At 39.3% G+C, this 21,108-nt stretch overlaps 3 protein-coding genes across 5 annotated transcripts; all 3 read right to left on the bottom strand.

Moving 5' to 3' along the window:
- Window positions 1–2,154: 2,154 nt before the first annotated feature.
- Window positions 2,155–4,844, bottom strand: LOC146235925 (prosaposin-like). Its single transcript, XM_084686957.1, has 8 exons — window positions 4,731–4,844; window positions 4,520–4,575; window positions 3,898–3,972; window positions 3,211–3,336; window positions 2,959–3,078; window positions 2,762–2,842; window positions 2,492–2,678; window positions 2,155–2,192 (listed from the first exon to the last, which is right to left on the bottom strand). Exons 1-8 carry the CDS (start codon window positions 4,780–4,782, stop codon window positions 2,155–2,157), a joined length of 735 nt encoding a protein of 244 aa, XP_084543083.1. The 5' UTR covers window positions 4,783–4,844.
- A 2,717-nt stretch (window positions 4,845–7,561) lies between these two features.
- LOC146235924 (prosaposin-like) lies at window positions 7,562–11,619 on the bottom strand. Of its 2 annotated transcripts, none has more exons than XM_084687372.1 (11): window positions 11,506–11,619; window positions 11,295–11,350; window positions 10,673–10,747; window positions 9,986–10,111; window positions 9,734–9,853; window positions 9,537–9,617; window positions 9,366–9,453; window positions 8,168–8,310; window positions 8,002–8,082; window positions 7,697–7,807; window positions 7,562–7,612 (listed from the first exon to the last, which is right to left on the bottom strand). In XM_084687372.1, the coding sequence occupies exons 1-11, from the start codon at window positions 11,555–11,557 to the stop codon at window positions 7,577–7,579; spliced, it is 969 nt and encodes a 322-aa protein (XP_084543498.1). In that variant the 5' UTR covers window positions 11,558–11,619; the 3' UTR covers window positions 7,562–7,576. The 2 variants fall into 2 exon arrangements, with proteins under 2 accessions (XP_084543498.1, XP_084543497.1); XM_084687371.1 differs by having other exon boundaries at window positions 9,267–9,453; window positions 11,506–11,618.
- A 2,717-nt stretch (window positions 11,620–14,336) lies between these two features.
- Window positions 14,337–18,394, bottom strand: LOC146235923 (prosaposin-like). 2 transcript variants are annotated; one of them, XM_084687374.1, is made up of 11 exons: window positions 18,281–18,394; window positions 18,070–18,125; window positions 17,448–17,522; window positions 16,761–16,886; window positions 16,509–16,628; window positions 16,312–16,392; window positions 16,141–16,228; window positions 14,943–15,085; window positions 14,777–14,857; window positions 14,472–14,582; window positions 14,337–14,387 (listed from the first exon to the last, which is right to left on the bottom strand). In XM_084687374.1, the coding sequence occupies exons 1-11, from the start codon at window positions 18,330–18,332 to the stop codon at window positions 14,352–14,354; spliced, it is 969 nt and encodes a 322-aa protein (XP_084543500.1). In that variant the 5' UTR covers window positions 18,333–18,394; the 3' UTR covers window positions 14,337–14,351. The 2 variants fall into 2 exon arrangements, with proteins under 2 accessions (XP_084543500.1, XP_084543499.1); XM_084687373.1 differs by having other exon boundaries at window positions 16,042–16,228; window positions 18,281–18,393.
- Window positions 18,395–21,108: the final 2,714 nt, after the last annotated feature.

Genomic DNA, 21,108 nt, shown 5'->3' with positions numbered 1-21,108 from the left:
TTTTTGGGTTTTGGCATTTTGATGTGATCATCCACATTAATGATCAAACTTTTATTTTTATGTTTTTTGAATAGTCAACGTCCTAAACGTAGTAGTGGAAACTTTATTTTGTAATGTTTGGTGAGTTTCGGCACTTTTCAGTTAGAATTCGCCATGTTACAGAGCCAGACAAGACTTTGCGGACGGTCCACACATTCTCATGTCTGCTCAAAAGTTTCTGTGACGGCCCGCACATTCTCACGTCAAGTAAATCTTTATACATCACAAAGTGTGCGTGAAAACCAGCGTACGCAAGCTTTTTGTGCGTACGCAACGTTTATACATGAGGCCCCTGGGGTCCTACGCACATTTTTAAAACAGTCGGGATTGGCGACGCAGATGACCATACTGTAGTCAGACTGCAGAAATTGAATGTGGGAAGAACATTACTCTAATATTAATATTTAGTTTTCCTCACACACATTTTTTCCATTCAATTTCATGATTATCACGAAGATTACATCCAGCAGTGTTATTTGGGCTTGTACTAAGTGATTCTTGTTCCATAAACACCTTGTACAATCCAACTCAAATTTTAAATAAAAATTCAGCGCTTCCTCACCATCAGATTGTCCACTACGGGAGTTCAGGAGGGGGAGATTCCCCGACTGCATGGAATACAGGATAACATCACATATCCTACCTTTAGATAACTTCAGAACACAGTGTATAACTAAATATATTTATTTAATACTGTGCAAATATCCTCATATGTCAAAAACTGGAAATACAGTCGTCGAGCTCCCGTGCAATCGCTACACTCTACGTCCTCGTTATCAGTCGTTATCAGTCCAGACAAACAAAACGCTTCTGTTTTCAAATTGTATCTCGACTCGCAGTATCACTGCCACAGTTGACGCCACTCGCACAGTTTTTTTAAATTGGTGATCTACCGGCCACCACATTTTCGGAATTTTCGGGCTCCACCAATAGGCTAACAGTGTCTGAGAAGTTGTCATGCGCTATGATTCACCGTAAAGAACAATCGTATGCCAGGGTCATGATGAGATACTAGATTAGCATTCATGAGGTGTTTTGCATTGACTATTTATGGTTAAAAATGGGCGTGTTCAGGGCGGGGTACAATGCTGATTCACGTACGCACACTTGTGGGTAATCTGTGATTTATAAAGGGAACATTGCGTACAGGTGTGCGTATGCACGGTTTTATAAATCTGAATTTTTGTGTGTAGGATTCTTACTAAAAGTGTACGTACGCCCAAAAGCCTAAAATGGCGTACGCACACTTTTAGTAAGAATCTTACGCACAGTTTTATAAATGAGACCCCTGGTCTTTACAGTCATTGGTTAAGACAAAGGCATGCACATGTTCCATGGCTCTTCTTCATTGGCTCCTTGCATAGACCTGGCGTGCGTGTGTGCGTGTGTGCGTGCGTGCGTGCGTGCGTGCGTGCGTGCGTGCGTGCATGCGTGTGCCTTTTGACCCCTGTAAGCTTAACCACATGATTCACCCAACACAGATAAGGCCAGACATCTTTTATGGCCTCTCCAGTAAGACCGAGTTGGCAGCCCAGGTCTTCTTGTTTACATATGCCTAGTGTTACCCAAAATTCAGATTTGGGGGTAGGCCTCTCTCTACACACAAGGAATGCTGAGCATAGAAACATTCTTATACAGGATAAATGTGTTACATCTTCAATTTTCCCAACAACTAATGATAATTGGTGAGGAAAATAAATTGTGTTCAATAAGATGTACTTGTGTTTACCAACTGTTTATTCAGTTAAACATGAATTTTGGCTGATAGAGCTGTGCTGACGGGCTTGCCTCGATTGCACTCACACATAGTAGTTTGACGACGACTCTTCCCCTGCGCTACATCAGTGCTTTGCGTTTGGGTGGTATTTGAGACTCGAAGAACTCCTACAGTAAACTAATTACGCATTGCACAAGGTGCAAACAACCTTAGTCTTGTCAAGGTTTCCATTGGGAAGCTTCTTAAAAATACATTTTCCCTGAAGCAAACCCGGTGTGGTAATTGATGTTGTAATTTCATACACAAGGCATACACACAGGTTCGAAGACTCGTTCTCTCCCCTTACATTGCAATTCGGCTAGGTATACATCCGCGCTAAAATATCAAGGTGAAAGTCATCATAGCTTGCATAGTTCAGACCCAGCTCCAAACCCAACTTTGAGAATAGATTAAGGTAAGAGTCTCACGTTAACGCAGCACGTTAATGCCAATAACGGCCCACCACTACGTAAAATGTTCTATTTAAAATATACTTGTGCCAATTGATTTCATTCAGTGTTTTACATGATGATAACAAACTCGGGGAAAATGTGATTCATTGCGATTAATCACATTTATCACATTGTGCAATTAATTCGTTTATTTTTATATCGATTCCCAGCCCTACTATATATGTATGAATCTGATCAGTACTGGAAGGCTGTAACTTTGGGCCACTGAGGAATGGTGTCTCACCCACAAACATCAGAGTCTCCTGGCCCTTGCACATGTGGATGATGGAGCAGATGGCCTGAGGGGTGGCATAGCTTAGGAGTAAGTCCAGCAGCTTCTTACCGTAGTTCTCAATCAGACCCTCACACTGGTCCTTGACAGAGGCAGGAAGAATGCCACACACTCTACCGAGCAAGTCAATCACGGCACTCTGCCAAGAAGGAAAGAGATGAGCAGAGTAGAAAGGTTGGAATGTGTATGCGTGTCTATACAATGATTTTGCGTATTTCTTACCTCAGTTCTTTCTTTGGGCAGCAGGCGCTCAACCGTTTTTACTAGATAAATGCAGAAGGTACACTCTGGAGTAGATTGCACCTGGTAAAGCGACCACAGTAGAGGGGAGAATAAAGGGACTAAGGGAGAGCCAGGGACTGACAAGGAAACACAGATGGTGTGAAACAGTATCAAGTCTTACTGCCTTAATGCCTCACCTCTGAAACTATCATGGCTGCCCTCATAGCTTCTCGAATGTGACTCATCAGCAGGTTCTGTTGCGATATATCTGACTGGGTGCCACAGAGTCCCAACATACTGCAAACCTGACCTGGTTTCTGTAGAGTAGGGGAGGGACTTGATGATTGACTCCAATTCACTTCTAGTTCATCCCCCAATTTACATCAATGAAAACGATAAAAACATCAATAATTATTGCCGCAAAATATAAAAAGAGAAATAATACATACAACAGTGGAAGTCAAGAAAGCAATTGCCATGGGAAGGTTCTTGTCAATCTGATCTTTGCAGATTTGAGAGGCTCCTGGTCCTGGCAGACGTTCACACAGCTCCTCCAGACTTTCTTTGATCTTTTCCTGCATGAAGAAGAGGCAAGAGCAATGTGATTGGAGCAGGGTTTTGGGGGCCCTAAACAAATAGTGTAGGGGGCCCTTTGATTGGCAATACATTGATTTATTTCTAATTTCGGGGCCCTGCAGTTGGTTCGGGGCCCCGAACCAGTGGCGGGGCCCTAAACAAATGTTTCGTTTGTTTATTGGCTCGGGCCGGCCCTGGATTGGAGCTGTTTAAAGGGGAACTGGTTGCGAGACGCTCTATAGGTGCTACATCTGTGGTTTATTTTTATACACTATAAGATAGAAAACAGGAAGTGTTTCCCACCTCACCTCAACGATATGGAACTGAGAGCTAGAGTGTAATGTCAGGAGTAGCTAAAAACAGAGCAACCTTCTCACACATTAAAAGTCTTAGGAACAGATGTTTTTACTACAGATGTCTGAAAAGAGATGACCCAGATACCTTAAAAAGGGATATACATATATCAACAGTTATCTTCAACACTGCATCCGTATGTGACTGTGATCACAAATCATAAGTGGGCCTGAGAAATTTGTGTTAGCAGCTTTAATTGTTTTCACCTGAAGGTCTCTGTTGGAGAACATATCAAGAAGGAGTTCAAATATTTGGGTACAGTCCTGGCAGGTGTCCCCTGTCTGAAAAATAAAGTAACACTGATAACAATTGTTGAGTTGGACCAAGACTGAGCCACAAAAAACTCAAGGTTTCATATGTTTTTCTATCAACAGTACTTATAGTGAGCCAATCAATGGTATGTGATGTATAGGTTTCTGTTTTGTAGTTGAACAAACCATTCTACCAGGAAAAGAGGAAGACTATGGTTATACATAAGTCAGTTAAGCCCAAACCGTTCCAAAAAAAGAGAAGTGAAATGTATGTTCTCATGACTTTTTAGTGACATTAAATGGCTAATCATTTTGTCTTTGTACTAGCTCAAAATGTACACTAATATCATAGATATGAAAGCCGTTTAATATTTTTGACTGTATTGTTGGTTTACATCATGTGTTAAATAAAAACATATCCCTCTTCAATTAAAATGAAATAATGCTTTATGTGCTTTATCTCAACAAAAGCACAGCTGCACTGGTCAATGTGGATTTAGTGAACATTTTGTACTTTAAAATGGATGAAGTACTAACCAACTACTGTAAGGTAAGTAGCAAGGAACAGGACACTCACTGTCAGGTTGTCCCACACATTTTTGTTTCCTTCAGCATCAATAACCCTGGCAAGAGCTGGTAGAAAGTGTCAATTGGGAACATTTTCGTTGCTTGTTCCACCACATTTAAACTTGAATCCATAATATTTCAATGAATACTATCAATATACAATTAAATAACAATTGATGAAACACCAATCAGTTGATTGAAACATCCTAAAATGTTCTTACCAGAGCTCTGGTGGGCAATGAAGACAAGCAAAGTGATCTTAAAGAAAGCCATGATGAGTTGGTTGTGTGCCTGGTGAGACAGATCTGAGGTGCAGGGTAGGTGTATGACTACTTTTATACAGTGTCCGCCTGTCATAGAAAGCCGTCCCCAGCTACAGCTGGACAAAAAAACACTCAGCTTGATTAGAAATGTGTTCACTTCACTTTCACATTGCAGAACTGATACCTTCCAGAAAAACAGGGCTCCACTCACGTTTATGTTTGCATTTGAGGTAGGATGTCTGACTATATTTTCTGCAATTACCTAGCGTAGAGTGAGTGAGCTATTGATAAAATGATGAACATGCCTTGAATGGAATCAGCTGTGTGTTGTGTATTGAGAATATGTGCAAATGCTAGATGTCGCTTTGTAGTGGATATGTACAAAATGTAGAAGGCACGAGCAATATTGAGTTTGCCGCGGTGTATGAATTAAGAGGATGAAGAGGATTGAAGTTGAAGTTACTGAAGTTGTATGTTGGATTAAATACATTACATATTGGCAACTTGGATGGCCCTACTTTCTCTCTTACTGCCTCCTGCATTTCTAGAAACTCCGGGTGAGCCAAATATTAAATTTACTGCATGGACTTGCATGTTTGATAACTATGTGATGGCACTATCTGAAGAGGATCTACCTTAAAAGAGAAAATGTGCTTTGATCCTACATTGTTTAGCCACTGAGGGACAGCATATTTTGTTTACACACTTACAGTGGTTGATGAACATTAGAGACTGCATTGAATGCTTTGTGAACATTTTCCTTCAGAAACTGAATGTGGTCGTAGAGAGAAATAGAGTGAAGTCAGGTAATTTGGGACACTTTTTGGTATAGATTACCAAGAAAACCAAAAACTCTGAAGACTACCTAGACTGATTATTTTTGAAATTGTTCATTACTCAAGAGGGAATTGCAGTTTTTCCACTAATCACTAGAATGGGCAAAACTTTTGAACAAAATTATATATTTCTAATCTGTCTGCTGTTCTACAATGCCCACAGAATTATGTATGTTTCATATGCTCTAAGATTTCCTCTATCTTGTAATGAAAGTGGTTGAAAATTAAGTTGTACGGACGGAGAAGATTATTGTAAAAATTGCTGTTTGAAATATTTTTGAGGGGCAGTTCGATGGGCGTATGTGAAGCCCTCTGTGACATGCTTGCATGTAAAAAGGGCTATACAAATACATTTTGATTTGATTCTTGATAAAGAATGATTTTCCTAAAATAATCATGCATACATTTATATATTTAGAAAGCCCTTCTCTTCAATATGGTATAAACCGTGTATGATTTAATACAAAAACGAATAAAAACAAGCATGCATGCCTCGACACACAACGGATGCGGGACAACCATAAACTGTATGGGGACAACCTTAGAAAATGGTGCCCAAACAAAACAATGTTGCAATTTACCAAGCATTCAATGCGGCGCGACGTCAACTTTGTATTCTCTTTAGAGAAAAACTGTCATCACCACTTGCATCACAGGCACAGCACTAACTATTATTCCAGAAATCTGTCACATTTTACTCACCGACTGCATCAAGGGGACTGTGCCCTATCTATGATTCCAGGAACGTGTATGTGTCACCTACTTGATCATGGGCACTGGGAACAAGTTAAAATAATTTCATATTTGAAAACAATCTTGTGCAACAAATACAGCTGAAATGACTTGGACTTGATCTCCCATGATAACAAAAAAAAAAATCAGTGTTTTGTTATATCCTCAAGATCATGCAGATAAAGGCAAAGAATGGCTGGTGTTGTACATATAAACCAACCTTGTTTATGTGCTTCTCTGTAGGTTGTGTTGAAGGCTTCAATTCTTTTTTAATCAAATTTGGTTTTGTCAGTCATTCTAGTTACGAAAAGAGTAAAGTGCCTTTTCTATTGGTTTGTCCACCCCTTTGCCCTTCTTCTTTTCCCATCCTCTCACCTATGTTCAATTGTAAGTCATAAAACCATGATCTCTGTCTCTGAAGTTCCATCTCTGAAGGAATAATACCCTTCCTGCTCTGCAAACTCATTTGTTTGAATTAAAATTCCATACCAAAGGTTCCGGTGTTCAGTATATACAATTGTGTGTGTGTGTGTGTGTGTGTGTATATATATATATAATGTGTATATATATATATATATATATGAATGTGTTTAGAACCTCACTTTCATTGGTGTGATGGGGGATAGTAGTGTTTGAAGAAATCTAAGATTATTCTCTCTAAAAGGAGTAAATGATGTCGACTGACGGCTCAGCGTGGTTTGTATTGAAATTATTGATTAATGGGTGTCCGCTTCTCTGGAAACAAATAATCCAAATGACAAAGAAAATAAGCAGTGGTGCGTAATTTGTTTATTGAAAGAGCTGCTGATCAAATTGTTCTATATCTAAATGCATAAATAATTTTTTTAATGCTAAACCAACACTTTCAAAGTACAGTATATGTACTAGAATGTACTAGAAAGTAATCTGATGAAAAAACAATCATAGCCCTATTCTGAAGGTTTCAAAAAAGCGCACAGAGGCTAACAAAAACAGTGACAATGCAATCAGCAAACTCCAATGTGTGCAGAACACACTATCTGACAGACAACCAACGTTTGAGAAATTTCTACTGGGTAATATTTGCAATTGGATGTTGAAATGAGGGTCATCAGTGGTAGCAAATACCTCAGGCTCTCTTTTGAAGAAAAAAAGTTTGATGATTATTTCTTAGCCATTTGTAATGTCTATATATGTTAGTTTCCTAATATATTCCACATACCATTCCATTTGAGAGAGGGGTATTGAGCAAAATCTTTATTCCCAAATATGTTCCTGGCAAAAGGGCACTGTCTACAAAAAACAACAAAAAAGTACAGTCAGACCGTTAAGTCATTTAGGTATTATACTACGTAATAAAAAATCTGTCGTCTTTACCCCACATTCCAGAGCAGTCTTCAGATCTCTGCACGTGTAGCTACTACCCAAAGTGCAGGGGTTTCCTTTTTGCCCTGCTGGCCCGCCCATTCCTCCACACAGGCCCACTTTCTGGGAAGCAGCAGCAAAATCAAGTTAGGATCATCAACCAACAATATCTTGCCCTTCTCAGCTCTTACATCCCTTCACACAGACAAACAAACTATGACCCCCCCCCCCCCCCCCCCTTTTTCCTCCACAGCTATCACCACATTTTAAAGTCTGTAGACATGGAATGGAGAGTACATTATTCAAACGTGACATACCCCACACACATCAAGGGGAGGACCTTTTTTCCCCAGAAACCCCTTCAGTTGTTCCCCATGGTACTTGGTAAAGCTGTCACACTGTAAAGAGAGACAATGGCTGAGTTTAAATCCCATCCTTCCTTTTTTCCTTTAACTTTCTTTGGCTCGAGGGGACAAGTCAGACCTTAGGAAGGATGTTGGGGTGCAGCTGGCAAACAGAGCTTAGGTAAGATGATGTCTGTATCTCTGTGGCGTTGGAACCCAAGTTAAGGCGACTCAGAACAGCCAGGATCACACAAGAGTCGCAGTCAGAGACAAGACTGCTCTCTGTCAGAGAAAGATGGGGTTACTAGAACAATCAAATAATGATGATGAGATGTTGGTTCAGGCATAATACTATATATTAGGGCTGGGAAAGTTAGCGCGTTAATCTTAGCAATTCATTAGAAATGTCTATGGAATGTCTATGGAACCCAAATATGCTCAAACCATTATTTCAACTACTAATAATTGTGACCCGGATAAACCTCATAGGCTGCGTCCTGCGATAGCCTACTTTATCTGTCCTGCGCTTTAACAGCCTGGCTAGCGATCTAGCTAGCTATCTTTCACACTCAGTGTGAACAATAGAACTAAGCAAACTAACGTCCAACACGACACATACCAAAATAAACACGAGTTTAACAATAGAAACTTAAACAATGCTTCCGTCCAGAAATTGAACCCCCCAACTGAATTTATTCAATAGTCTAATGATGATGCAATGTTTAATGTTTTTAAAAACAGAAACTGACTGTGCCCCTAAATTTTTGTCTGTGCCCCTAAAGTGTTTCGCTTGGGGGCACATGTGCTCCAGCAAAAAAAAGTTAGCGTAGAGCCCTGTGCAGTATTTTTGATAACCTTCAGGGTTTAAACTTTAAATATTCAACGTGCACTTAAACACTTTGTTGTGTATAAAGTTGCTGCATATATTTGATGGGAATGACTATTCTGTAGTTCCCAAGAGATACTGTTTACAGTTCACGAGATGTCATTAAATTAGTGGTGGGCGTAGATTTCTTTTTTTTTTATCTAGATTAATCTCACTGTAATCTTGGAATTCAGTGTTTAACATGATGATAACAAACTCGGGGAAAATGTGATTCATTGCGATTTATCACATTTATCACATTGTGCAATTAATTCGTTTATTTTTATATCGATTCCCAGCCCTACTATATATGTATGAATCTGATCAGTACTGGAAGGCTGTAACTTTGGGCCACTGAGGAATGGTGTCTCACCCACAAACATCAGAGTCTCCTGGCCCTTGCACATGTGGATGATGGAGCAGATGGCCTGAGGGGTGGCATAGCTTAGGAGTAAGTCCAGCAGCTTCTTACCGTAGTTCTCAATCAGACCCTCACACTGGTCCTTGACAGAGGCAGGAAGAATGCCACACACTCTACCGAGCAAGTCAATCACGGCACTCTGCCAAGAAGGAAAGAGATGAGCAGAGTAGAAAGGTTGGAATGTGTATGCGTGTCTATACAATGATTTTGCGTATTTCTTACCTCAGTTCTTTCTTTGGGCAGCAGGCGCTCAACCGTTTTTACTAGATAAATGCAGAAGGTACACTCTGGAGTAGATTGCACCTGGTAAAGCGACCACAGTAGAGGGGAGAATAAAGGGACTAAGGGAGAGCCAGGGACTGACAAGGAAACACAGATGGTGTGAAACAGTATCAAGTCTTACTGCCTTAATGCCTCACCTCTGAAACTATCATGGCTGCCCTCATAGCTTCTCGAATGTGACTCATCAGCAGGTTCTGTTGCGATATATCTGACTGGGTGCCACAGAGTCCCAACATACTGCAAACCTGACCTGGTTTCTGTAGAGTAGGGGAGGGACTTGATGATTGACTCCAATTCACTTCTAGTTCATCCCCCAATTTACATCAATGAAAACGATAAAAACATCAATAATTATTGCCGCAAAATATAAAAAGAGAAATAATACATACAACAGTGGAAGTCAAGAAAGCAATTGCCATGGGAAGGTTCTTGTCAATCTGATCTTTGCAGATTTGAGAGGCTCCTGGTCCTGGCAGACGTTCACACAGCTCCTCCAGACTTTCTTTGATCTTTTCCTGCATGAAGAAGAGGCAAGAGCAATGTGATTGGAGCAGGGTTTTGGGGGCCCTAAACAAATAGTGTAGGGGGCCCTTTGATTGGCAATACATTGATTTATTTCTAATTTCGGGGCCCTGCAGTTGGTTCGGGGCCCCGAACCAGTGGCGGGGCCCTAAACAAATGTTTCGTTTGTTTATTGGCTCGGGCCGGCCCTGGATTGGAGCTGTTTAAAGGGGAACTGGTTGCGAGACGCTCTATAGGTGCTACATCTGTGGTTTATTTTTATACACTATAAGATAGAAAACAGGAAGTGTTTCCCACCTCACCTCAACGATATGGAACTGAGAGCTAGAGTGTAATGTCAGGAGTAGCTAAAAACAGAGCAACCTTCTCACACATTAAAAGTCTTAGGAACAGATGTTTTTACTACAGATGTCTGAAAAGAGATGACCCAGATACCTTAAAAAGGGATATACATATATCAACAGTTATCTTCAACACTGCATCCGTATGTGACTGTGATCACAAATCATAAGTGGGCCTGAGAAATTTGTGTTAGCAGCTTTAATTGTTTTCACCTGAAGGTCTCTGTTGGAGAACATATCAAGAAGGAGTTCAAATATTTGGGTACAGTCCTGGCAGGTGTCCCCTGTCTGAAAAATAAAGTAACACTGATAACAATTGTTGAGTTGGACCAAGACTGAGCCACAAAAAACTCAAGGTTTCATATGTTTTTCTATCAACAGTACTTATAGTGAGCCAATCAATGGTATGTGATGTATAGGTTTCTGTTTTGTAGTTGAACAAACCATTCTACCAGGAAAAGAGGAAGACTATGGTTATACATAAGTCAGTTAAGCCCAAACCGTTCCAAAAAAAGAGAAGTGAAATGTATGTTCTCATGACTTTTTAGTGACATTAAATGGCTAATCATTTTGTCTTTGTACTAGCTCAAAATGTACACTAATATCATAGATATGAAAGCCGTTTAATATTTTTGACTGTATTGTTGGTTTACATCATGTGTTAAATAAAAACATATCCCTCTTCAATTAAAATGAAATAATGCTTTATGTGCTTTATCTCAACAAAAGCACAGCTGCACTGGTCAATGTGGATTTAGTGAACATTTTGTACTTTAAAATGGATGAAGTACTAACCAACTACTGTAAGGTAAGTAGCAAGGAACAGGACACTCACTGTCAGGTTGTCCCACACATTTTTGTTTCCTTCAGCATCAATAACCCTGGCAAGAGCTGGTAGAAAGTGTCAATTGGGAACATTTTCGTTGCTTGTTCCACCACATTTAAACTTGAATCCATAATATTTCAATGAATACTATCAATATACAATTAAATAACAATTGATGAAACACCAATCAGTTGATTGAAACATCCTAAAATGTTCTTACCAGAGCTCTGGTGGGCAATGAAGACAAGCAAAGTGATCTTAAAGAAAGCCATGATGAGTTGGTTGTGTGCCTGGTGAGACAGATCTGAGGTGCAGGGTAGGTGTATGACTACTTTTATACAGTGTCCGCCTGTCATAGAAAGCCGTCCCCAGCTACAGCTGGACAAAAAAACACTCAGCTTGATTAGAAATGTGTTCACTTCACTTTCACATTGCAGAACTGATACCTTCCAGAAAAACAGGGCTCCACTCACGTTTATGTTTGCATTTGAGGTAGGATGTCTGACTATATTTTCTGCAATTACCTAGCGTAGAGTGAGTGAGCTATTGATAAAATGATGAACATGCCTTGAATGGAATCAGCTGTGTGTTGTGTATTGAGAATATGTGCAAATGCTAGATGTCGCTTTGTAGTGGATATGTACAAAATGTAGAAGGCACGAGCAATATTGAGTTTGCCGCGGTGTATGAATTAAGAGGATGAAGAGGATTGAAGTTGAAGTTACTGAAGTTGTATGTTGGATTAAATACATTACATATTGGCAACTTGGATGGCCCTACTTTCTCTCTTACTGCCTCCTGCATTTCTAGAAACTCCGGGTGAGCCAAATATTAAATTTACTGCATGGACTTGCATGTTTGATAACTATGTGATGGCACTATCTGAAGAGGATCTACCTTAAAAGAGAAAATGTGCTTTGATCCTACATTGTTTAGCCACTGAGGGACAGCATATTTTGTTTACACACTTACAGTGGTTGATGAACATTAGAGACTGCATTGAATGCTTTGTGAACATTTTCCTTCAGAAACTGAATGTGGTCGTAGAGAGAAATAGAGTGAAGTCAGGTAATTTGGGACACTTTTTGGTATAGATTACCAAGAAAACCAAAAACTCTGAAGACTACCTAGACTGATTATTTTTGAAATTGTTCATTACTCAAGAGGGAATTGCAGTTTTTCCACTAATCACTAGAATGGGCAAAACTTTTGAACAAAATTATATATTTCTAATCTGTCTGCTGTTCTACAATGCCCACAGAATTATGTATGTTTCATATGCTCTAAGATTTCCTCTATCTTGTAATGAAAGTGGTTGAAAATTAAGTTGTACGGACGGAGAAGATTATTGTAAAAATTGCTGTTTGAAATATTTTTGAGGGGCAGTTCGATGGGCGTATGTGAAGCCCTCTGTGACATGCTTGCATGTAAAAAGGGCTATACAAATACATTTTGATTTGATTCTTGATAAAGAATGATTTTCCTAAAATAATCATGCATACATTTATATATTTAGAAAGCCCTTCTCTTCAATATGGTATAAACCGTGTATGATTTAATACAAAAACGAATAAAAACAAGCATGCATGCCTCGACACACAACGGATGCGGGACAACCATAAACTGTATGGGGACAACCTTAGAAAATGGTGCCCAAACAAAACAATGTTGCAATTTACCAAGCATTCAATGCGGCGCGACGTCAACTTTGTATTCTCTTTAGAGAAAAACTGTCATCACCACTTGCATCACAGGCACAGCACTAACTATTATTCCAGAAATCTGTCACATTTTACTCACCGACTGCATCAAGGGGACTGTGCCCTATCTATGATTCCAGGAACGTGTATGTGTCACCTACTTGATCATGGGCACTGGGAACAAGTTAAAATAATTTCATATTTGAAAACAATCTTGTGCAACAAATACAGCTGAAATGACTTGGACTTGATCTCCCATGATAACAAAAAAAAAAATCAGTGTTTTGTTATATCCTCAAGATCATGCAGATAAAGGCAAAGAATGGCTGGTGTTGTACATATAAACCAACCTTGTTTATGTGCTTCTCTGTAGGTTGTGTTGAAGGCTTCAATTCTTTTTTAATCAAATTTGGTTTTGTCAGTCATTCTAGTTACGAAAAGAGTAAAGTGCCTTTTCTATTGGTTTGTCCACCCCTTTGCCCTTCTTCTTTTCCCATCCTCTCACCTATGTTCAATTGTAAGTCATAAAACCATGATCTCTGTCTCTGAAGTTCCATCTCTGAAGGAATAATACCCTTCCTGCTCTGCAAACTCATTTGTTTGAATTAAAATTCCATACCAAAGGTTCCGGTGTTCAGTATATACAATTGTGTGTGTGTGTGTGTGTGTGTGTATATATATATATAATGTGTATATATATATATATATATATGAATGTGTTTAGAACCTCACTTTCATTGGTGTGATGGGGGATAGTAGTGTTTGAAGAAATCTAAGATTATTCTCTCTAAAAGGAGTAAATGATGTCGACTGACGGCTCAGCGTGGTTTGTATTGAAATTATTGATTAATGGGTGTCCGCTTCTCTGGAAACAAATAATCCAAATGACAAAGAAAATAAGCAGTGGTGCGTAATTTGTTTATTGAAAGAGCTGCTGATCAAATTGTTCTATATCTAAATGCATAAATAATTTTTTTAATGCTAAACCAACACTTTCAAAGTACAGTATATGTACTAGAATGTACTAGAAAGTAATCTGATGAAAAAACAATCATAGCCCTATTCTGAAGGTTTCAAAAAAGCGCACAGAGGCTAACAAAAACAGTGACAATGCAATCAGCAAACTCCAATGTGTGCAGAACACACTATCTGACAGACAACCAACGTTTGAGAAATTTCTACTGGGTAATATTTGCAATTGGATGTTGAAATGAGGGTCATCAGTGGTAGCAAATACCTCAGGCTCTCTTTTGAAGAAAAAAAGTTTGATGATTATTTCTTAGCCATTTGTAATGTCTATATATGTTAGTTTCCTAATATATTCCACATACCATTCCATTTGAGAGAGGGGTATTGAGCAAAATCTTTATTCCCAAATATGTTCCTGGCAAAAGGGCACTGTCTACAAAAAACAACAAAAAAGTACAGTCAGACCGTTAAGTCATTTAGGTATTATACTACGTAATAAAAAATCTGTCGTCTTTACCCCACATTCCAGAGCAGTCTTCAGATCTCTGCACGTGTAGCTACTACCCAAAGTGCAGGGGTTTCCTTTTTGCCCTGCTGGCCCGCCCATTCCTCCACACAGGCCCACTTTCTGGGAAGCAGCAGCAAAATCAAGTTAGGATCATCAACCAACAATATCTTGCCCTTCTCAGCTCTTACATCCCTTCACACAGACAAACAAACTATGACCCCCCCCCCCCCCCCCCTTTTTTCCTCCACAGCTATCACCACATTTTAAAGTCTGTAGACATGGAATGGAGAGTACATTATTCAAACGTGACATACCCCACACACATCAAGGGGAGGACCTTTTTTCCCCAGAAACCCCTTCAGTTGTTCCCCATGGTACTTGGTAAAGCTGTCACACTGTAAAGAGAGACAATGGCTGAGTTTAAATCCCATCCTTCCTTTTTTCCTTTAACTTTCTTTGGCTCGAGGGGACAAGTCAGACCTTAGGAAGGATGTTGGGGTGCAGCTGGCAAACAGAGCTTAGGTAAGATGATGTCTGTATCTCTGTGGCGTTGGAACCCAAGTTAAGGCGACTCAGAACAGCCAGGATCACACAAGAGTCGCAGTCAGAGACAAGACTGCTCTCTGTCAGAGAAAGATGGGGTTACTAGAACAATCAAATAATGATGATGAGATGTTGGTTCAGGCATAATACTATATATTAGGGCTGGGAAAGTTAGCGCGTTAATCTTAGCAATTCATTAGAAATGTCTATGGAATGTCTATGGAACCCAAATATGCTCAAACCATTATTTCAACTACTAATAATTGTGACCCGGATAAACCTCATAGGCTGCGTCCTGCGATAGCCTACTTTATCTGTCCTGCGCTTTAACAGCCTGGCTAGCGATCTAGCTAGCTATCTTTCACACTCAGTGTGAACAATAGAACTAAGCAAACTAACGTCCAACACGACACATACCAAAATAAACACGAGTTTAACAATAGAAACTTAAACAATGCTTCCGTCCAGAAATTGAACCCCCCAACTGAATTTATTCAATAGTCTAATGATGATGCAATGTTTAATGTTTTTAAAAACAGAAACTGACTGTGCCCCTAAATTTTTGTCTGTGCCCCTAAAGTGTTTCGCTTGGGGGCACATGTGCTCCAGCAAAAAAAAGTTAGCGTAGAGCCCTGTGCAGTATTTTTGATAACCTTCAGGGTTTAAACTTTAAATATTCAACGTGCACTTAAACACTTTGTTGTGTATAAAGTTGCTGCATATATTTGATGGGAATGACTATTCTGTAGTTCCCAAGAGATACTGTTTACAGTTCACGAGATGTCATTAAATTAGTGGTGGGCGTAGATTTCTTTTTTTTTTATCTAGATTAATCTCACTGTAATCTTGGAATTCAGTGTTTAACATGATGATAACAAACTCGGGGAAAATGTGATTCATTGCGATTTATCACATTTATCACATTGTGCAATTAATTCGTTTATTTTTATATCGATTCCCAGCCCTACTATATATGTATGAATCTGATCAGTACTGGAAGGCTGTAACTTTGGGCCACTGAGGAATGGTGTCTCACCCACAAACATCAGAGTCTCCTGGCCCTTGCACATGTGGATGATGGAGCAGATGGCCTGAGGGGTGGCATAGCTTAGGAGTAAGTCCAGCAGCTTCTTACCGTAGTTCTCAATCAGACCCTCACACTGGTCCTTGACAGAGGCAGGAAGAATGCCACACACTCTACCGAGCAAGTCAATCACGGCACTCTGCCAAGAAGGAAAGAGATGAGCAGAGTAGAAAGGTTGGAATGTGTATGCGTGTCTATACAATGATTTTGCGTATTTCTTACCTCAGTTCTTTCTTTGGGCAGCAGGCGCTCAACCGTTTTTACTAGATAAATGCAGAAGGTACACTCTGGAGTAGATTGCACCTGGTAAAGCGACCACAGTAGAGGGGAGAATAAAGGGACTAAGGGAGAGCCAGGGACTGACAAGGAAACACAGATGGTGTGAAACAGTATCAAGTCTTACTGCCTTAATGCCTCACCTCTGAAACTATCATGGCTGCCCTCATAGCTTCTCGAATGTGACTCATCAGCAGGTTCTGTTGCGATATATCTGACTGGGTGCCACAGAGTCCCAACATACTGCAAACCTGACCTGGTTTCTGTAGAGTAGGGGAGGGACTTGATGATTGACTCCAATTCACTTCTAGTTCATCCCCCAATTTACATCAATGAAAACGATAAAAACATCAATAATTATTGCCGCAAAATATAAAAAGAGAAATAATACATACAACAGTGGAAGTCAAGAAAGCAATTGCCATGGGAAGGTTCTTGTCAATCTGATCTTTGCAGATTTGAGAGGCTCCTGGTCCTGGCAGACGTTCACACAGCTCCTCCAGACTTTCTTTGATCTTTTCCTGCATGAAGAAGAGGCAAGAGCAATGTGATTGGAGCAGGGTTTTGGGGGCCCTAAACAAATAGTGTAGGGGGCCCTTTGATTGGCAATACATTGATTTATTTCTAATTTCGGGGCCCTGCAGTTGGTTCGGGGCCCCGAACCAGTGGCGGGGCCCTAAACAAATGTTTCGTTTGTTTATTGGCTCGGGCCGGCCCTGGATTGGAGCTGTTTAAAGGGGAACTGGTTGCGAGACGCTCTATAGGTGCTACATCTGTGGTTTATTTTTATACACTATAAGATAGAAAACAGGAAGTGTTTCCCACCTCACCTCAACGATATGGAACTGAGAGCTAGAGTGTAATGTCAGGAGTAGCTAAAAACAGAGCAACCTTCTCACACATTAAAAGTCTTAGGAACAGATGTTTTTACTACAGATGTCTGAAAAGAGATGACCCAGATACCTTAAAAAGGGATATACATATATCAACAGTTATCTTCAACACTGCATCCGTATGTGACTGTGATCACAAATCATAAGTGGGCCTGAGAAATTTGTGTTAGCAGCTTTAATTGTTTTCACCTGAAGGTCTCTGTTGGAGAACATATCAAGAAGGAGTTCAAATATTTGGGTACAGTCCTGGCAGGTGTCCCCTGTCTGAAAAATAAAGTAACACTGATAACAATTGTTGAGTTGGACCAAGACTGAGCCACAAAAAACTCAAGGTTTCATATGTTTTTCTATCAACAGTACTTATAGTGAGCCAATCAATGGTATGTGATGTATAGGTTTCTGTTTTGTAGTTGAACAAACCATTCTACCAGGAAAAGAGGAAGACTATGGTTATACATAAGTCAGTTAAGCCCAAACCGTTCCAAAAAAAGAGAAGTGAAATGTATGTTCTCATGACTTTTTAGTGACATTAAATGGCTAATCATTTTGTCTTTGTACTAGCTCAAAATGTACACTAATATCATAGATATGAAAGCCGTTTAATATTTTTGACTGTATTGTTGGTTTACATCATGTGTTAAATAAAAACATATCCCTCTTCAATTAAAATGAAATAATGCTTTATGTGCTTTATCTCAACAAAAGCACAGCTGCACTGGTCAATGTGGATTTAGTGAACATTTTGTACTTTAAAATGGATGAAGTACTAACCAACTACTGTAAGGTAAGTAGCAAGGAACAGGACACTCACTGTCAGGTTGTCCCACACATTTTTGTTTCCTTCAGCATCAATAACCCTGGCAAGAGCTGGTAGAAAGTGTCAATTGGGAACATTTTCGTTGCTTGTTCCACCACATTTAAACTTGAATCCATAATATTTCAATGAATACTATCAATATACAATTAAATAACAATTGATGAAACACCAATCAGTTGATTGAAACATCCTAAAATGTTCTTACCAGAGCTCTGGTGGGCAATGAAGACAAGCAAAGTGATCTTAAAGAAAGCCATGATGAGTTGGTTGTGTGCCTGGTGAGACAGATCTGAGGTGCAGGGTAGGTGTATGACTACTTTTATACAGTGTCCGCCTGTCATAGAAAGCCGTCCCCAGCTACAGCTGGACAAAAAAACACTCAGCTTGATTAGAAATGTGTTCACTTCACTTTCACATTGCAGAACTGATACCTTCCAGAAAAACAGGGCTCCACTCACGTTTATGTTTGCATTTGAGGTAGGATGTCTGACTATATTTTCTGCAATTACCTAGCGTAGAGTGAGTGAGCTATTGATAAAATGATGAACATGCCTTGAATGGAATCAGCTGTGTGTTGTGTATTGAGAATATGTGCAAATGCTAGATGTCGCTTTGTAGTGGATATGTACAAAATGTAGAAGGCACGAGCAATATTGAGTTTGCCGCGGTGTATGAATTAAGAGGATGAAGAGGATTGAAGTTGAAGTTACTGAAGTTGTATGTTGGATTAAATACATTACATATTGGCAACTTGGATGGCCCTACTTTCTCTCTTACTGCCTCCTGCATTTCTAGAAACTCCGGGTGAGCCAAATATTAAATTTACTGCATGGACTTGCATGTTTGATAACTATGTGATGGCACTATCTGAAGAGGATCTACCTTAAAAGAGAAAATGTGCTTTGATCCTACATTGTTTAGCCACTGAGGGACAGCATATTTTGTTTACACACTTACAGTGGTTGATGAACATTAGAGACTGCATTGAATGCTTTGTGAACATTTTCCTTCAGAAACTGAATGTGGTCGTAGAGAGAAATAGAGTGAAGTCAGGTAATTTGGGACACTTTTTGGTATAGATTACCAAGAAAACCAAAAACTCTGAAGACTACCTAGACTGATTATTTTTGAAATTGTTCATTACTCAAGAGGGAATTGCAGTTTTTCCACTAATCACTAGAATGGGCAAAACTTTTGAACAAAATTATATATTTCTAATCTGTCTGCTGTTCTACAATGCCCACAGAATTATGTATGTTTCATATGCTCTAAGATTTCCTCTATCTTGTAATGAAAGTGGTTGAAAATTAAGTTGTACGGACGGAGAAGATTATTGTAAAAATTGCTGTTTGAAATATTTTTGAGGGGCAGTTCGATGGGCGTATGTGAAGCCCTCTGTGACATGCTTGCATGTAAAAAGGGCTATACAAATACATTTTGATTTGATTCTTGATAAAGAATGATTTTCCTAAAATAATCATGCATACATTTATATATTTAGAAAGCCCTTCTCTTCAATATGGTATAAACCGTGTATGATTTAATACAAAAACGAATAAAAACAAGCATGCATGCCTCGACACACAACGGATGCGGGACAACCATAAACTGTATGGGGACAACCTTAGAAAATGGTGCCCAAACAAAACAATGTTGCAATTTACCAAGCATTCAATGCGGCGCGACGTCAACTTTGTATTCTCTTTAGAGAAAAACTGTCATCACCACTTGCATCACAGGCACAGCACTAACTATTATTCCAGAAATCTGTCACATTTTACTCACCGACTGCATCAAGGGGACTGTGCCCTATCTATGATTCCAGGAACGTGTATGTGTCACCTACTTGATCATGGGCACTGGGAACAAGTTAAAATAATTTCATATTTGAAAACAATCTTGTGCAACAAATACAGCTGAAATGACTTGGACTTGATCTCCCATGATAACAAAAAAAAAATCAGTGTTTTGTTATATCCTCAAGATCATGCAGATAAAGGCAAAGAATGGCTGGTGTTGTACATATAAACCAACCTTGTTTATGTGCTTCTCTGTAGGTTGTGTTGAAGGCTTCAATTCTTTTTTAATCAAATTTGGTTTTGTCAGTCATTCTAGTTACGAAAAGAGTAAAGTGCCTTTTCTATTGGTTTGTCCACCCCTTTGCCCTTCTTCTTTTCCCATCCTCTCACCTATGTTCAATTGTAAGTCATAAAACCATGATCTCTGTCTCTGAAGTTCCATCTCTGAAGGAATAATACCCTTCCTGCTCTGCAAACTCATTTGTTTGAATTAAAATTCCATACCAAAGGTTCCGGTGTTCAGTATATACAATTGTGTGTGTGTGTGTGTGTGTGTATATATATATATAATGTGTATATATATATATATATATATGAATGTGTTTAGAACCTCACTTTCATTGGTGTGATGGGGGATAGTAGTGTTTGAAGAAATCTAAGATTATTCTCTCTAAAAGGAGTAAATGATGTCGACTGACGGCTCAGCGTGGTTTGTATTGAAATTATTGATTAATGGGTGTCCGCTTCTCTGGAAACAAATAATCCAAATGACAAAGAAAATAAGCAGTGGTGCGTAATTTGTTTATTGAAAGAGCTGCTGATCAAATTGTTCTATATCTAAATGCATAAATAATTTTTTTAATGCTAAACCAACACTTTCAAAGTACAGTATATGTACTAGAATGTACTAGAAAGTAATCTGATGAAAAAACAATCATAGCCCTATTCTGAAGGTTTCAAAAAAGCGCACAGAGGCTAACAAAAACAGTGACAATGCAATCAGCAAACTCCAATGTGTGCAGAACACACTATCTGACAGACAACCAACGTTTGAGAAATTTCTACTGGGTAATATTTGCAATTGGATGTTGAAATGAGGGTCATCAGTGGTAGCAAATACCTCAGGCTCTCTTTTGAAGAAAAAAAGTTTGATGATTATTTCTTAGCCATTTGTAATGTCTATATATGTTAGTTTCCTAATATATTCCACATACCATTCCATTTGAGAGAGGGG

Source organism: Hypomesus nipponensis, chromosome 22 (genome assembly GCF_054491055.1).
Source record: "Hypomesus nipponensis isolate SF chromosome 22, ASM5449105v1, whole genome shotgun sequence".
Classification (NCBI taxonomy): domain Eukaryota; kingdom Metazoa; phylum Chordata; class Actinopteri; order Osmeriformes; family Osmeridae; genus Hypomesus; species Hypomesus nipponensis.
The sequence above is the reverse complement of the archived record's forward strand: the minus strand, read 5'-3'. Positions and strand labels throughout refer to the sequence as shown.

Bases quoted from the DNA above. Each gene is read 5' to 3' on its own strand.
- LOC146235925 (XM_084686957.1), bottom strand. From the start codon at position 4,782: ATGGCTTTCTTTAAGATCACTTTGCTTGTCTTCATTGCCCACCAGAGC. The intron at 4,576-4,730 runs GTAAGAACATTT...ACTTTCTACCAG, and splicing joins CATTGCCCACCAGAGCTCTG to CTCTTGCCAGGGTTATTGAT. The intron at 3,337-3,897 runs GTGAAAACAATT...TTCTTCATGCAG, and splicing joins TCTCCAACAGAGACCTTCAG to GAAAAGATCAAAGAAAGTCT.
- LOC146235924 (XM_084687371.1), bottom strand. From the start codon at position 11,557: ATGGCTTTCTTTAAGATCACTTTGCTTGTCTTCATTGCCCACCAGAGC. The intron at 10,112-10,672 runs GTGAAAACAATT...TTCTTCATGCAG, and splicing joins TCTCCAACAGAGACCTTCAG to GAAAAGATCAAAGAAAGTCT. The intron at 8,311-9,266 runs GTGAGACACCAT...TTTCTCTGACAG, and splicing joins GGAGACTCTGATGTTTGTGG to AGAGCAGTCTTGTCTCTGAC.
- LOC146235923 (XM_084687373.1), bottom strand. From the start codon at position 18,332: ATGGCTTTCTTTAAGATCACTTTGCTTGTCTTCATTGCCCACCAGAGC. The intron at 17,523-18,069 runs GTGAGTGTCCTG...TTTATTTTTCAG, and splicing joins ATGTGTGGGACAACCTGACA to ACAGGGGACACCTGCCAGGA. The intron at 16,393-16,508 runs GTGAGGCATTAA...TCGCTTTACCAG, and splicing joins CAGCCATGATAGTTTCAGAG to GTGCAATCTACTCCAGAGTG.